The sequence below is a fragment of the Lipophrys pholis genome, assembly GCF_963383615.2.
Source record: "Lipophrys pholis genome assembly, chromosome: 5".
NCBI lineage: Eukaryota > Metazoa > Chordata > Actinopteri > Blenniiformes > Blenniidae > Lipophrys > Lipophrys pholis.
The window spans coordinates 31,702,739-31,719,898 of record NC_137628.1 but is presented as its reverse complement, the minus strand read 5'-3'; the positions used below and the strand labels follow the sequence as shown (position 1 = coordinate 31,719,898).

Sequence of the window (17,160 nt, the reverse complement as noted above, 5' to 3'; positions counted from 1 at the left end):
TAGATGTTAAAAAGAAGAGGCCCCAGGATGGAGCTTTGGGGAACACCACATGTAATTTTCTGCTCAGATGTAAAGTCACCTATAGACACAAAGTAATTTCTGTTCTCTAAGTAAGATCTGAACCAGTTGAGTACTGTGCTGGAAAGTCCCACCCAGTTCTCCAGTCGGTAGACTAATATGTGGTGGTCGGCTGTATCAAACGCAGCACTGAGATCTAGCAGCATGAGGACTGAGATCCTGCCACTGTCTGTATTTAAGCGAGTTCATTAAACACTTTAATGAGAGCCGTCTCAGTGCTGTGGTGCTGTCGAAAATCTGACTGGAAGGCACTGAAGTGGTTACTTTTTATTAGGTAATGACTTAATTGTTGAAAAACAGCCTTTTCAACGATCTTACTTAAAAATGGGAGATTAGAGATCGGCCTGTAGCTGTTCATTTGAGACTTGTCTAGGTTGCACTTGTGTAGAAGGAGGTTAATCACAGCAGTTTTTAACACCTGTGGAAAGACACCTGACGTAAGAGACAAGTTCACAAACTGCAAAAGATCTGTCATCAGTACATGGGAGACTTTTTTGAGAAATCCTATTGGCAAAATATCCAGGCAGCAGGAAGAGGAGTTTAGTTGAAGTATAATGTCCTCCAGGTTTTTGTGGTTATTGGGACAGAATTGTGCCATGGTGTTTAAATTGGTTTTAAGTTGACACAGCTCATGTCCTGAACCTGCTGTGGGGGTGCTGACTGCTTGTCTAATGGTCTGGCTTTTTTCTGTAAATAATGATGTAAGTCATTGCAGGCCCTGGTAGAATGAAACTCAGGGGCTACTGACACAGGAGCGTTTGTCAGCCTGTCCATGGTAGCAAATAAGGTGCGTGCATTGTGACTGTTTTTGGTGATTATATAAGCGAAATAGGACTGTCTTGCATTCTTCAACAGTAAATTGTAAGTGTACAGTTTGTTTTTATAAATGTCACAATGAATCTGGAGTTTTGATTTTCGCCACCTGCGTTCAGTTTTCCGACACTCTCTTTTGTTATTTCTGACCAGAGTGGCATTTCTCCATGGAGATGTTTTCTTACCAGATATAACCTTCACCTCAGTGGGAGCAATGGCATCTATAACATTTACAATTTTAGCATTAAAGCTACCTATCAGCTCATCGAGTGAACCCCAGGACAGAGCAGGTGTTGAAGAGAAAACCTGGTTAAATATTTCAATGGTATTTTCAGTAAAACACTGTTTAGTGATAACCTTTGTAGAAATATTTGTGTGCACTGACACAGTGCTCTCAAAGAAGACACAGGAATGATCAGACAGGCCAACATCAGACACTGTAACCTTGGAAATACTCAGACCCTTAGAGATAAGTAAGTCCAGAGTGTGGCCCTTGTTGTGTGTGGGCTCTGTCACATGCTGAGTCAGCCCAAAGTTGTTGAGAGTGTTACACAGGTCTTTTGTCCCTTTGTCCTGAGGATTGTCAGCATGGATGTTAAAGTCACCAGCAATAATTACACAGTCAAAATCAATACTCTGCAGGCGGACTGAAGCCAAGGATTGAAGGCCGAGGATTCTGCTAAATCGCCCTGCGCTATGGCGCAGCGCTGAGAATGGACCACTGCCAAAAACAGACTTCTCACAAGATTTAAGAATGTTTAAAAGGCTTTTAAAGTCCTCTTTGGTCACTTTGGACTGTTGGCGACCAGTATCGTTCGATCCAACGTGGATCAAGACCCGGGTGACAGTGGCTGGGAGGGAGTGCAGCAGTCCGGGGAGTTTTTCCAGGTTCACCGGGACAGTGGCACCAGAAAAACAGGGAGTAGTGGCAATTGCAAAGTGGATTCCACGAGTGTAAGAGTCTCCTATGATTAAGTAGGTGGAGGGAAAGCGTGGACGTGGACAACCGGAGCAGGTGGAAGCAGGGGCCAGCGCTCGCTGACGGTGCAGCATTTCCCGGTGTGGCAGCGTGGAGCTCCGTGGGCTACGGGTCAGTCCGGCCGCTAAGGCTGGTGGCGGGACCGTGATCCTGGGTCCGACCAGGGCAACAGAGACTCCCAGAATGCCTCCCTGAGCAGCCGCCGACGGGCAGCAGATGTCGACGTCGTGGATGAAGCCTGCTAAAATTATTTCTTCATCATTGACAACATGATCATCAATCTTTGATTAAGTGCTGTTGAGAACATTGGTAACTCTTTCTATAACATACAACACCATATGTTGTTTTCTGCTCAGTTGAAGCTTTAATTCCACAACAACATACGTATTACATATTCTCTCACAGTGTTTCATGGCATATCAATCAGACAAAGTTGCAGGCCTGCATATTAGAACTTGTGTAATTGAATATCAACATGTGCAATCGTAAAAACAATCCCCTCTGAAAATATGCAAAATGGCAGCAAGTTCAATACACAATCCAACACAAGTACACAATATCAACAATATAAATGCCTACATTTTCATCAAAGTTTTATTGACACAGCAAATACAACAGTATTTCTTCATCTATCAAAGACATTAATAAAAAAGTGAGACTTGCATTTCAAACTCATATCAGAAGCTTGAACGGGCACTCGGTAGAGCGCATATCTTTGTCAATGCCACATTTGTCACCATGGAAACCAATGGATTACAAGGTTATTTGATGCACCACACCTTCCATGATTGGTCATGGTCATTTAAAATGCTTCATGTTATCACTGTTTGGCACAGATGCACACACATTTTACAATTTCTATGTGAGCTGACACGACAGCGCGCTGGTGGCTCACGGACATTGAGAAAAACCAGCGTTCTTTGCGAAACTGAGTTAGCATTGCTACCATGTTAGGCGTGAGCTCATGTCGATGCTAACTAGCCTGTCCGATTGCAACATCACTGTGTGAGACACTGAGCCGTGGCACACAGACTCACCACTACCCAAGTCAATGTGCTCACACTGTGCTTCTGGATAGTTACTATACAAATATACTATATTCGCCTCGAGCTCCGGAGCAGAGTTAAGCAGTGTGCTAGCAGGCAGCTAATGGCAGCTTTCTTGCTGCAGCCCTGATAAACACTCCCTGTTCAGAGGGAAAATATACCACTTCTCCAGGAGCCGCTGTGTCTGATAATGTATTGCCCCAATAAATTAATATTTGAAGTTTCCTGCAGTTGATGGGAGGGTTCCAGTTCGTGACACTTTGACCTTTGACGTGATAGATTCCCAAATCTCACCGAGCCATGCTGTTCATACAATTTGAATCCTTTGAGCTGGTCCATCTATTCTGGTAATGATTTGACCTCCTTCCATGGATGCGCACTGGATGATAAAAGACATTACGTAAGATTTGACTCCAGGTACTCTGCCTGAGACCTGTTACACATACATACATACATACATACATACATACATACATACATACATACATGCCAATAAATACACACGGACAAATATTCACATCACGTTAATGAAAAATATTTTCTGTCAGATGTAATCATGGAATTTGAAATATATAGAACACATCAGACTCACTGTGTCTCATCTTTTGTCTATGTAACCCACTTCCTCTGCAAGTCCGTCACCAGACTCCTTCAACTCTCTGACTTCTTTGGGATGGGTGGAGTGTTGCATGGAGGGAGAAGCAGGCACCATACTGCTTCAACCGAACAGAATCCTAGCAGAGCAAGACAAAACAATATGAAGAAATAGCGGCTCTGAGCACAAAGTATCAAAACTACTACCGTGTCCTAAGAAGGACAAACTTAACAGACTGCAATGTGTTCTTTTGAAACAAATGGTGCAAGAGTGATACCTTCTGGCATAACTACCTTACATCTACTTTTGTCTACTTGTTTATAAAAACTAACATGTCAACATTTTGCTTTTTGAACTGTGGGAGGAAACCAGAGTACCCAGAGGAAACCCACGCTCACGCAGGGAAAACATGCAAACTCCCTGCAGAATGGCCGGAGCTGGTTTTTTAACCAGGGTCTCCTCGCTGTGAGGCAGAAGCACTAACTGCCGTCTTTTGTTCCAGAGCTTACGAGTGGCTGCTTTCCTCAAGTGGCCTCTCAGTAAAACTTTTGTCAATAGATTCCATATACTTTGAGCTGGGATTCCTCGACAGCCGACTTCCGCCGTCATTAAGCATGTTATCCACCCGTTACTCTGACTCTTGGACAAGTTGCTGGTATTTGGCTGTTTTCCTCTCTGCAGCTTCCTCAAAGCCTTCCTCCCACATTACCACCAACTCCACCAGGATGATCGTCTTCCCCTCTGGAGACCACATGATGATATCGGGTCTTAGAGTGGTGGACAGAACCATATCTGGGAAGTGGGCTGGCTGGGCTGTGGATGCCAGGTCTTTGACCCTTTTTCACAAAGGCAATGGTGTCCAGCAGTGGTCTTGCTTTGACTGGTTGCTTCATCCTCCTCTCTTGTTTTAGGATGTCTGTGAGCACTACCAACACCTTGTCATGGCGCCACCTGTATCTCCTCTGTGTCAAAGCAGTCTTGCACACTGACATAATGTGTGCCGTTGTTCCTTTATCCTTGCACAACTTGCATAGCAGGTCCTCCTCATCTCCTACCTGTGCAAATTAACTAGGGTTGGTCAGGCATCAAACATTGCTCGGAGCAGAAAGGATATCCAGAAGGGCTCCAGCTGCCACAGTTTGCTCCATGTCATAGATCTCTTGGGGAGGTTCCTCCTCGCCCAGCCTCCTTGAGTTGCGAGCTCGCTGGATTTTGATCTTCTCCTTTCTTCTTCAAGGTTTCAGACTTCATCTTGGATCAAGGTTCTCTTCTGCTTAGGTATGGACTTTCTCCACTGCTGATTCTAGACCCTGTCTTCCACTGCAAGGGTTTCCCATGATAGCCTTGTTCCTGAGAGAACATTCTGCCTGGATGGTTGCAATGTTGGCACCCCACTTGTGACCAGATCTGGTCCCGCCTCCCTGGTGAGCTGGTCTTGATATTCCCTATATGTCAGGGACAGTCTGCACTTGTCGACTTTGAACTCCTTCACCACTGATGGCAGCGGAAGCTGAAGCTGGAGCTCGCCTGATCTTATGTAAAGGATGTAAAGCTCCAGGGTATTCCCAACCATCTAAAAAGGTACTTGTTGAACCTCCTCTCCATTTCTTCAACAGCAGACTGGGGCATCACTTACACAGTGAGAAGCCACATGAGTCACAGGAACGATAACCAATGATCATCCCATTCAGTGTCCTCTTGAAAGTCCCTCTGAGTTCTGAGCATATATACCAATTCTGTGCATCATATTGTTTCACCATAATCAAGAAATTGTTGATGAAATTAGATGTAAGAGATTTTTACATGATATGAATTTGTACTGTTTTCAAACAAAGCCTTTGTCTTTGACACTGTTATCTGCTTCATTTCCTTTTAGCTGAATGATTCTGATAGCAGCTACAGACTTACAAACACTCTTCAATCAGAGTCTTAAAGAAACGTCACACATTGTCCCATTTTCACAAATCTTTATTGTATAAAAGACGACTCATAAGCACACATAACAACAAACAGTCAGTCAGAAACACAACCAGCCCAGATGATGAGCTGAAGCAGAAGGAATACTTCGCAGGAGTTTAGCATGCATGCTAACAGCCAAACGGGTTGATGGAGCAGATGAAGCGCATTTGAACGAAACAGTTGGTGCTCCTCCAATTAGCTAAAATGTGAAACAAACAAAACAGCATTAGCACATTGTTGTGAACGTCATCTTTGTCAACCAGAGCTGATCCAACAATGACTTACTGCTGCTGAGCAAATTCAGGCAGGCGCTGCTGCTGGAGTAAGAGGGTGGACTTGTGAAGGAGAATCCCTGACGGTCGATCCACATCCACTGACCCTGAGGGACAAAGATCACTTCAGTAAGAGAGAGTCTCTCCAGCTTCTGCTGGTGACCTCCGTTGGAGCAGGTTGTGGGTTCAGACCTGCAGGTTGAAGCCTCCCAGCCATGCCTGGCTCTGACCGGCCCCCTGAGTCATCTTCTGCAGGACCTGATACTCTTGAGGGCCGTTGGCCGTGGCCAGGTGACCACCCAGACGGATGCAGGTCTCCTGTTGGACAGAAGAAGCATCATGTCATTGTGTTTCGCTGCAGCTGAATACAAAGCTTCTGTTTTCATGAACTGAATGTGACAGAGCCATGATCATGTACCATCACCATCCAGTGGCATCAGGAAGTCACTCTTTATACAATTAGCTGGAGAAACAGTCAAACACCTCCAACCAGGTCCTCAGAGTAGACTGTCATCACTCCATAGCTCTGTAACTGCTGCTATTATCTAATTGGTGTTTTAGATTAAAGAGCAAATGTTGGAGCATAAATGTGATTTCTAATTGGTTGTTTACAATCTTTTATTTTGAAGTTGGGGAGGAAGTTACACAGAAATGAACCATGGACACTTACAAGCATCTCACAAGTAATTATGTGTTATGAGGTGACTTCAACTGTCTTCACTGATCCTGTAATAATCAATAGAGCCTCTAGAGGGCACCTTCAAACAGCCTCCACCCATCAACACCCAGCATGCTCATGGTCTGCAGTCAAGTAGAGTTTCTTCCCACAGAACAGGATAAGATGTTGGTGAAGAAAAGCTCTGATGTGAACATCAGCAGTACCTCAGCATTGTACCAATTCAAGACCTTGTTGATGAACTTGAAGCAGCGAGAGTTGTAGTTGAACCAGCCACTGGGACAGAAGTTAAAACGAGCTGCAGGAAGACAGAAAGAGTCTGCTGAGTGAAACACTTTCTGATGTCACATTTCACAGCCTCCATTGAAAAACAGTTAGCAGAGATGTACCACACCACACTACACATGACTCAGTATGTATTTGTTGGACTGACGATGTCACTAATGTGTTCACATGGAGAAGTGATGATCAAGTCGCTCTTACATTCAGGATCCGCTCCTTCCTCAGACACAAGACCTGCACAAGCACAGAGAAACTCCATCAGCAGGTTTGTTCATGTACATACAGGAGACAAAGGCGTGGGCACATTGTTCACTTTGTTTAGAACATATCACAACATGTGAATAGCTGCAGATGTGACGCTGTTTCTGGAGACAGGGACGGGGACGTCTGGCACCAACACTTTATCTTTGCTCTTCACCTGCAGCTCCACCTCTGAAACACTAAGAGCTTCATCAGACCTTCGACTTTTTACTGGAGACACTGACAAACAGTCAGAGTGATCAAATTGAAGACATCAGGAAGCAGCTGCCCACAGCACTACAACACCCCGAGTACACCAGGATCATAAACAGGCATTTTATTTATAAGTTACCATGTTGCTTGTTGTAACTGTCACACTGCTGCACACTTTCTCTCTGACAACATGATATTTTTCTCTTCCACACTGTTACAGTTGACTGAGAAAGTCCTCAGCTCCACACACTCACTGCTTCTCCTCATTCATCAAACCAGTGACCTTGTGAGGAGACGACAGTGAGTCATGGTCACTACAAGGAGCCTGGAAGATCTAAAAAACACTCCTCACACTCACTTGGTCTTCAGTCTGATGTTGTTCCAGTTACAGCTGGTAGTCTGCTAGATCGGACTTCTCCAGAGGTCTGCTGCAGTGTTCTTACACTGGTTAAATCTACGATTTATTATATATTGATCTGACAGGTGAGGTCCACCATGGAGCAGAAGAAGCCAAACACAATGAAGGAAACTCACCAGGGCCAGCAGCCAGGTCTTCCTTCAGTTCCATCACTGCTGCTTCTGTGGATAAAAACAAGCAGAGTCCGTGTCAGACAGAAGCAGGTCTGACTGTCTGACTGATTACATTCAAGCGAACAGCTTCAGTACTGACCTGTAGCAGCTTTTTCCTCAGCTGGAGCTGCAGAGAGAAACACAACACAGTGAGTAGGAGCAGCACATGATTTCCTCTTCTGTCTCTCCTGACGTCCTGAATGACTGAGCCATGATCACATTGATAATCTGACCTGCGGATGCAGCACAGAGCAGAAGAGAGAGGAGCAGGACTGTCTTCATAGTGACGATCAGCTGATGATCTGTCTGCAGGAAACTCAAAGTACCAATCAATCTACAGAGAGACGAGACGCAGGAGCTCCACTGAATGAGAAGCAGTGCAGCAGCAGTGGAAGCTGTCAGGTGAAGGCCAGGAGCTGTTCAGGTATCAGCTGAGTGATGGTCTGATGACAGGAGCTCATTCTGCTCTTTATATACACAACCTGGAGCTCAGCAGGGGAGGTTCATGTGCACGTGAAGAGCAACACAGTGTTTTTCCATAACGCAGCTCTGCCAGCAGGAAGAACTAGAAATTAGATCAAGTTTCCCAGCAACGTTGAAGCGTTGGCACTAACTGCACCCTGATAATTTACAATTGATAAGCTTCATAGGCAGTTATAGTATGCATATCATCTGTGTGTTCTGGGAAACAATAACTGTGGTGACTCATTAAGTGAAAAGAAAACACAAAGTATCTGACCTCTTGAGAGATGTACGGTTAAGTGTCTCAGAAAACAAAATATATTAAAAGAAAATTCAGCTATCATATAACCTACCACATAACCCTGGATTTGTCAATGAGCTAATAGTTTGTGCTATTGAATGTCAAATCAAGAATGGTTTGGGGAGCATTGCTACACACAGACTAGAATACTAAACAAGAAACCAGTGACATTTATTCCTGTGAATCTTACAGCTGAATGGGTGAAACATCTCCAGCAGGAGGAACATTGTGAGTCTCCACGGTTCTTTAAGGATGAAAGAATGACATTGCATCGATACTAGCAGGTGGTTTTCTGTGACAAATACTGACATTTTACTTTGTGCATCCATGAACTCTTTATATTCATCACACCTCAGTAGCAGGAAAGTGTGCAAACCACAAAAATTGGTACCTAATACTAATCACATTATATAAATGTGAGTAATTATATTAAGTACTGCAGAGCTCTCAAACTGCACCAAAAGTGACATGTAAAAGTCAAAATGTAGTTACCACAATTAATGGTGAATGGACTTTTCAACTAGTGTCATGGAGGAAAGACTTTTCAACTATTCAACTAGATGTAATGTGGGTCAGTACTCTCATCCCAGTGATATTCAGATGAGCTGTAAACCCATAGCTTTGAAAACAAACTGGAAATCTGCTCGAATGCACTTTGAACACACACATTCCATGTGTTATCAATATGAATCACGTTAAGAGCTCAAGTGCTGATAAGATTTACCGGTAGCCTTATATTTGTTTTCCGGAATACTGCTTATCTGATAAATCTCAATGAAAAGGGAGTTTAGAAACGTGACCAAACAAAACTTCAGACCTGCCAACCTTTTCAAAATATTTTTAGTACCACTTGTTTTGTGTGGCATTTTTTCGCAGACTTTTGCAACTCTATTGCTTTGCACGCAGTAATTTCACCATTCACTGGCTGGAAATTGGTTATAAAAAAACAATAAAACCTATATTTCTGATAACAATACTTTTAATATAGAAAATATTGACATTTTGCACTCATCAACAGAAAACCAAAAAATACTATGTCCTTATCATGACAGCCTTTCAATGAAACACTTTCAAAACATGAAAATGCTGTTAACAAACCAAGGTAACTATATTATTTAAAAAAATAAAGATTTTGTTGTCCATGGCAGTGGTTGCAAAACTTTGCAAAAGCTTTGGTGGTTACATGTTCAAACTGTATAAATAATCACATTCCTCCTTACAGTATATACAGGCCGACTCTATCTGCAATGGATATATATAAAGGCTAAAGCACACACACACACACACACACACACACACACACACACACACACACACACACACACACACACACACACACACACACACACACACACACACACACACACACACACACACACACACACAAATGGGTCGCTGTGGCTTTATCAGCGGCACATTGAAACACATTGCATGTTAGCTTCACGCTAATCTAACAACTTCTGCCCAGACAAAAGCTCTTACTGTCCGGTGGTGCTGTGCAGTTCTGTGAGGCTGCGGTAACTGGTTGTTACCGGGTCTGAAAAAAATTAAAAAACTCCTATGAATCCTATTCAAACACTTTGCTTGGTGGTTTTTGAGGCCGGATTGGAACCGTTAGCGTCCAGTTTTGGCCCACGGGCCTTATGTTTGATTAAAGTGAAGTTCACAGTGCAGCACCGTGCTGCACGTGAGGCTGTCCGCTCATTAAGGTGCGTTAACAGTTAAAACCTCTCCATACATCGCGATTTGTCCACCCTTACCGGGTCCCCTGTACAGGTTTGACCATACACATATTTTAGAGTCTTTGAGCAAGCTGGGTGCTATGTTTTCGGCCTTCTATTTCCAAAATTGATCATCCAAATGACGACTGGACGGCTCTCCATACATATGCCATACTTTCTGTATTTTGTGTCCGCAGACTATGCGTGGAATGCGGTTGCTCCACAATTGCATCCATACTACACTCTGAGCTCACTTCCGTGTGCATTCCATAACTTAGTGTGGCGAGATAGATATATTGTTGTACTTGCACTTCCGACAACGCCACCTGGGGAATTGCACCCCAGGAAATACTAACTACAGTTTATAATATTAGAGTCACACAGGTTCAATGATACTGTGGGGGCGAGACGGTCCCAATTAAAACAAATGTTTATTTCACAATAAATACAAAAAACAAAAGATCTACACACCAGTTAACCACGTGCAAAAACCAGATGGGCGAGGAAAGGGGGATTAGGCCAGGGCTGGGGCTTACCATGCGGCATGGCAACCAAAGGGACAGGGGTCCTCAACTGAAATCACCCGCGACACTTAATAAATCCCAACTCTTGGCTCTGTGGGTCCACAGAGGTAAAAATAGCACTGCAGAGACTATGTCAGATGTATCTGTGAAGGTTTATAACCGTGGTGGTGTTAGTCTTGAGAAATTGCTGAACCTGGATTAGTGGAGCTAAGTAATGTGGTTCTACCTGTACTGAAGCTGCTAACGGAGGAGCTCATCTCCCTACGATCTCCTGTGAGATCTCTGACTACACACAGGGGTTATTTCTCCTAAACAATACTCGACAGAGGCTAAGCCATGCTAAGTAGTGTTAATAGAGCTGGATATGAGTTTACAGTGACTATATTTCCCTGAACGGTTAAACTCAAGCTTTGTAACTGCTCAGGTTGTCTAAGGAGGCAGAGTTAGATTTCTGATGATGGCAGGGTTAGTACATGCACCTGATAGGATCTGAGCATGCTGTCACTAAACCCTACTGATAAAAAATCTCCTCTGCTCCTGGGGTGGAGGTTCTCCCCCCTCGCTAGGGGAGGAGTTAACCTTACTCTGAGGGAGTAAATGGATTGAGTGGCTCTGCTGTGCAGGCCGTGACAACGCTGCCCTCTTCTGGTTGGTCCAGAAGGTGCAGTGAAAGGTCGTCTCTCTACCAGTCATTCTTTTGATGGGAGTGAAACCTGTGGAGTGGTGCACGGTGGACCGAATGGTTACCAGCTCCTGGCTGGAGGTTCACCTCTTCATCTGTACCACTGCTGTTGCCATACCTGAGTATGTGGGTGGTGCTGTGGTTCACTTGGTCAACCTGAGAAGATGACTGGGAGTGGTTTGGTAAATGGAGGTTGGTCTCCATTACCAAGATGTCGTACAGAGCAGCCATGACACTGGGTGTGACATGAGTGCTTCTGTCTGAGTCGACGGAAGGTGGGAGGCTCCAGTAGCTGAATGCTTGGTTCAGACGGAGGACAGCAGCCGTGGTGGCTGTGTCAAGGTGGAGCTGGAAGTCGTCGACATGAATGTGAAGCGGGCCCTGACAGACATTTTCATCATGATCATGATGACTGGATGGAACGGTCTGAGTCGTGGTGAAGGCTTTCTCGCAGTGGGAGATCTGTCTCTCCACGCTGTTAAGCGGTCTGCAGGCGTAAGCCAAAACTTTGTCTGTGTCATGTGACTGCGCTGGGGCAGCACTGAGACTATGAGTGGGAGAGTCTGTCTGGAGGAGGAACTCTGTGTCCTGGTCTCGGTGGGCCAGACAGGATGCTGAGCAGAGTTTCTCTTTTGTGAAGCATAAAGATGTTTCTGCAGGAGTTTCCCACTCCAAGGGCTTGTGTTCGCTAAGGAGTTCTCTGGAGGGTCCAGCACTCACTGCACAGTTCCTGGTGGACTGTGAGGAGTGGCTGCAGACCACATGGAGGCTCCTAAGTCCTGACACGTTAGTCGGGACTCTGAGGTTTTTAATGGCGTGAACTTTCCTTGCTCGGTGTTCAATCCCATCAGCGCCACCTATGAGCCCGATGTGTTCAACTCTGGTGCGGCAACCCTGAACTCTGCTGAGAGCAAGTCTGGTTCCAGCTACCAGGAGTTGATAAAGGACGTGTCGTGTTCTGGCTAAACGTTCCTCAAAGGTGCAGTGACGCATGAGGAAGTCGTCCACATAGATGAGATTGCCGTGAGCGGCAGTGTTGCTCATCGTTGTGTGGAGAAGGATGGGCGACATCGAACCGCACACTGTTGTGGAGGTTGTTAACGAAGAGGGACTTGAAAGTCTGGTCTTCGTCCAACCCCGGTGCATTGCGGCCTTGGAAGTAGGCGGTCCTTAGGCGCCTGTAATACTCTCTGGGAGGCTCCGCCCCCTTCTGTGTGATTGCAAGTGCACTAAAAGTTGCAGAGGCAGGATCATTGTACAGAGAATACTCTTCCCTCAGTGCATGACAGAGGGCTGAGTAATGGTCTCTGATGGCAGGTGGGAGGGATTCCATGAAAACATGGACGCTCCTGGATGTCGTCTTCCAGAGAAGCTTCAGCTTCTCCCGTGACGAAGGATGAGGCAGGTCGAGGAGGCAGCGTTCAACCTCCCGGAGGTAGTCCTCTATACTACCCTCTGGGTTGTTTGGGTTGAACTGCTCTATGTCCTCTGCAAGGGACTCAAGTTGGCGGGTCCGAAGACCGCGTTCCCTTGGGGGAGCGGACTGGTCCGAGTCATCTGAGCTGGACCCCCCTGGTTCTCTCCGGCGGAGAGAGTGAGGGCCGCGATGACCATGAGGGTCTCCAGTGAGTGGAGGACCAAAGCAAATAGCGCTGGGAGGTGCTGGAAAATAACTCTTTACTCTCTCCTGAAAAGGAATGAAAGAGCTGTGAGAGCGCATTGTGGTGCGGCTGAGCACCGATGGATGTGTGTCATAGCACACCGGGACCCTGTGGTCCTCAAGGTGAAAAGCTGGACGGACTGGGTGTCGGTTCAGTGGTAGAGCAGTGCAATGAGGCCTAACACATCCGGAATGGTGAGCTCTACCTGACCAACCGGGTTCCTCACATAGCTTAACAGCTACCTGATCTTTGCTTCACAGGTCTCTGAGCTGTAGCTGTTGAGGTTTCTTCTCTCCTGTGTGGAGAGGCATAGGAGACCAGCGACCACAGTCTGCAGGGCTGGGTCATGTGGCTCCCGAGGAGTCTCTGCTCCGAGCACGCAGTGTCTCTGACTACTCATGGTAGGAGTCACGCGAAAGCTGTGTTTTGAAAAGTGCCAAAATGTTGTTAATGCACAGGTGATGGTTACACCTGTGGCTTACAACTCTATAGGTGGCTGCTGATGCACAGCTGAGCTGAACCTGTGACTTACACACCTATAGTCAATGCTAATTGCTCTAACTGTAACCTCTCAAGTTAACAGGGTGTTTTAGCACCTTGGATGAGCAATAGCTGTGTTAGTGTACTTTTCTCTATGCCAGAAACAAGAAAAGCATGAAAATGCAAGAAAAAGGCTCTAACCACTTCACAAACACAAGTGACTTTGCTTAGCAGTGCTGTAACGTGTTCTTCGAAAACTAAGTTCTGCCAGAAACAAAGTTATCGGTTGTACAACTAAAGAGACAATTCTGGATAAATTATGCAGATATTGTGACAATACTGGTTTTAAAACACCCTCACACGGGCGGCACCATTATGTTGTAATTTATGGTTGGTTATTAGCATTAAATGATTGTAAGTAATAGATTACCGAAAGTAATAAATCACTGGAAGTAATTTATGAAAAATTGAAATTATTAATGGAAGTAAACGGTCATTTACTTGTTAACAACTCCCAAAGTAATTGAGTAATTACTTAAAAAGGGAAAAAAATGAATAAATTATCAAAAAAAATTATTAATAAAAAATAATTAATTTGCATAAATTTGTTATTTATGTATTAATAATAAATCGGGGCAACACCAGATAAACTGGAAATAGCTAATACCAAAATATCAGTCTCGTTTGTAAAAAGTTTATATAAGTTAGTTAATATTTCTGCATAAAATATAACAATCTTAAATAGAATGGAAGGTGTGAGATCCGAGCACAGACTGTTACAAACCAGTGAATTGTCAACAATAAATAAACAATAATCACCAAGAATTAATAATTAATTAATTAATTAATAAAAATGTATTAATTCATAAATAATTCGGAAATCATCTCATAAATAAACACATTCAAATAGCAAACGACATCTAACACAGAGATCTAATCTATTAAACAGCAAACACTATGTACAAAGAGCAACGGACGGGCGGTTCCGTTGGCCTGGTTCTGAGCACCGGAGTCCTAAGTGGAGGTCGGGACCTGCAGTTAGAACTCTTGTGATCAAGGCAGATCTGCTCTGCAGCAGATAACATGCAGTTGTGTGTGAGCTTATCTTGATCAGATAAGAGGAGAGCAGGGCTGCGAGGAGATCCAGGTTAGTGGAGAAAGGGGGAGAATGAGAGAGGAGGAAGACAAGAGAAAGACAGAGAATTCTGCGAGGCTCGGTTCTGAACCCTGGTTCCTCCACACAGAGCTCCCAGTGGGCCTGGAGCTCACTTGGACCTCTGGTTCTGAGTTGGAAAACCAGAGTCCTGGACTTGGTTGGTGCCCGTGAACGCACGTACACAAACATATGAGATGCTGCGGCCTTCTGAGCGGCACATTGAAACACATTGCATTTTCAACAGAACATCATTCTAACTATTGTCTGCCCAGACAAAAGCTCTCACCCTCCGGTTCTGGCTGAAAAAGCACCGTCCGTGGTTCTGTCTGTTCTGGGAGGCGGTGGTAACTGGTTGTTACCGGGTCTGAATTCAGGACGCTGAATTCAGAGGCTTAGCTTCAGCTGCAGGAGTGGACAGCTGAGAGGATGATTTTGGAGAGGAGATGATGGCTCTGGTCTCCAGAATCCCCCAAAAACAGGAAAAATAGAGGAAAGAGATGAAGAAGTCCAAGCTGGGTTCTGCTCGTCTAGCAGGTTGGTGTCTTGTTTCCTTTGGTTCCCACTTGATGCTCTCTATACCATCCTGAGGTAGGAGAGACATGTCTCTCCCTCGATGATCAGATTGAGATGCCGAGAGTGTTGGTAGAAAGTGAGTCTCACCAATTTGAGTTTTGGACCCCTGTAGTGTTCGGGTCGGATTCGGCCATCCCCATTGGTTATCAACCTGGGGGGTTGTAAAACTGGCTTGCTCCCCTGCTGTTTTATGGCCTGTTCATTGTCTCTGGTGATTCTCCTCAGTCAGAGAAACTTCTGGAGGAGTTCACTGGAATCTTCAGCCCAACACCTGCAAGAAGAAGGCTGAAAGCCTAAAACAAGTAATGAAGAGCTATACAGATTTTCATGCATATACAAACACGTAATACAGAATATAATAAAGTATATAAATTCTACATGGATCTAGTGTGACAGAGTAATGGATCGCTGTTAATTCTGTTGCACAACATTCAAACAAATTTCCATAAAATCTTTTTGGAAATTCAACATTCCATCCATCCAACCATTAGTTGCTGGCTTCGTTCATCCTCGGGTTGCAGTCCACAGGAACAGATCGCTGCTTATAGAGATTAAAGTTAATCTCACAGGCTACTTTGGGGACTTTCACGTTGGGATAGTCTGGGACTCGGTTCACTTTGGGAGGGAGAGGCCGAGAATTTTCACACCTTCATTTGGTTCAGGTGGCGTTCACATTCACTTTTGAGACCGGACCAAACCACCTGGAATATGTCATACAATTACAACGGCTGCTGATATAGTCTTCAGACCAGATATCAATAAGCGCCCTTTTCACTAATTCTTTCTCACTATTCCGCGTCTGGCCGCCAGATATTTTCCAACTTTTTCTTTCTGCGTCTGCGTCTTCTGATTTATGCGGTTAGTTTTGTTTAATCTCTTGTTAGCTCCGGTTCAAAGTGTGTGGGCGTGTTCTCGTGGCCCAAACCAAACGTTTTTTGCCTGAAGAGAACTGCAGTCCGAACAGGGGAATGTGAACTCAAACACTAAATGGAACTATTAGAGGATAATATTTCAGGCAGTCATGTTGAAAATGAAGAAGAGGACGACAGTGAACGAAGCACAAGTGCTCGCGGCTCCAGAGACGCCAGTAATTGTCCACCCCAGCCACTAACATCTTTAACCGTTCGCTGCAGCAAGCCACAGTCCCCACCTGCCTGAAAACTGCCATCATAATCCCTGTGCCCAAATCCTCTGCCATCACAGGGTTGAATGATTACCGGCCTGTGGCCCTAACTCCGGTGATCATGAAATGCATGGAGACTAGTGTTAGAACACGTCAAGGCCCATATCCCACCTGGCTTTGACCCACATCAGTTCGCCTACAGGTCCAACAGATCCACAGAAGACGCCATCAGCCACATTAAAAGCCCCAAAACTTACATCAGGATGCTGTTTGTGGATTTCAGCTCTGCTTTCAACTCCATCAGCCCCAGCCGACTGATCAACAAGCTGCCGACACTGCAACTTGGAACCTCCCTCTGCCTGTGGATCAAGGACTTCCTGACTAACAGACCCCAGCAGGTCAGGATGGGCACCTCAACATCCTCCACCATCGTCCTCAATACTGGTGTTCCCCAGGGCTGTGTTCTGAGTCCAGTCTTGTACACGCTGTACATCCATGACTGTGTCGCCATCCATGACTCAAACACCCTCATCAAATTAGCTGATGACACTAACACCAAACGACAAATGACAGTTGTCTTTAAAGGGGTCATATTATCCAGTTTTTCAACACCTTGACATGGTTTTGTTGGTCCAAAAACATTGTATTCCAAGTTTATTGCTCCAAATCCAGTTTTTCTTTGATTTTCCTCAATTTGAGTATTGGATCATAGGAGCTACATTCAGAATCTGCTGTGTCTGTGTGAGCTGGACTG

At 44.9% G+C, this 17,160-nt stretch overlaps 1 protein-coding gene across 1 annotated transcript; it reads right to left on the bottom strand.

Moving 5' to 3' along the window:
• Positions 1-5,456: 5,456 nt before the first annotated feature.
• Positions 5,457-8,200, bottom strand: LOC308110387 (ladderlectin-like). The gene is made up of 8 exons (XM_080464641.1): positions 7,957-8,200; positions 7,824-7,850; positions 7,688-7,732; positions 6,902-6,934; positions 6,625-6,716; positions 5,935-6,060; positions 5,756-5,849; positions 5,457-5,669 (listed from the first exon to the last, which is right to left on the bottom strand). Exons 1-8 carry the CDS (start codon positions 8,003-8,005, stop codon positions 5,599-5,601), a joined length of 537 nt encoding a protein of 178 aa, XP_080320767.1. The 5' UTR covers positions 8,006-8,200; the 3' UTR covers positions 5,457-5,598.
• Between the last annotated feature and the right edge of the window lie 8,960 nt (positions 8,201-17,160).

Excerpts from the sequence above, each read along its gene's own strand:
- LOC308110387 (XM_080464641.1), bottom strand. The coding sequence starts at position 8,005 with ATGAAGACAGTCCTGCTCCTCTCTCTTCTGCTCTGTGCTGCATCCGCA. Across the intron at positions 7,851-7,956 it reads GCTCTGTGCTGCATCCGCAG|CTCCAGCTGAGGAAAAAGCT; the intron begins GTCAGATTATCA and ends TTCTCTCTGCAG. Across the intron at positions 5,670-5,755 it reads CCTGAATTTGCTCAGCAGCA|CTAATTGGAGGAGCACCAAC; the intron begins GTAAGTCATTGT and ends TTCACATTTTAG.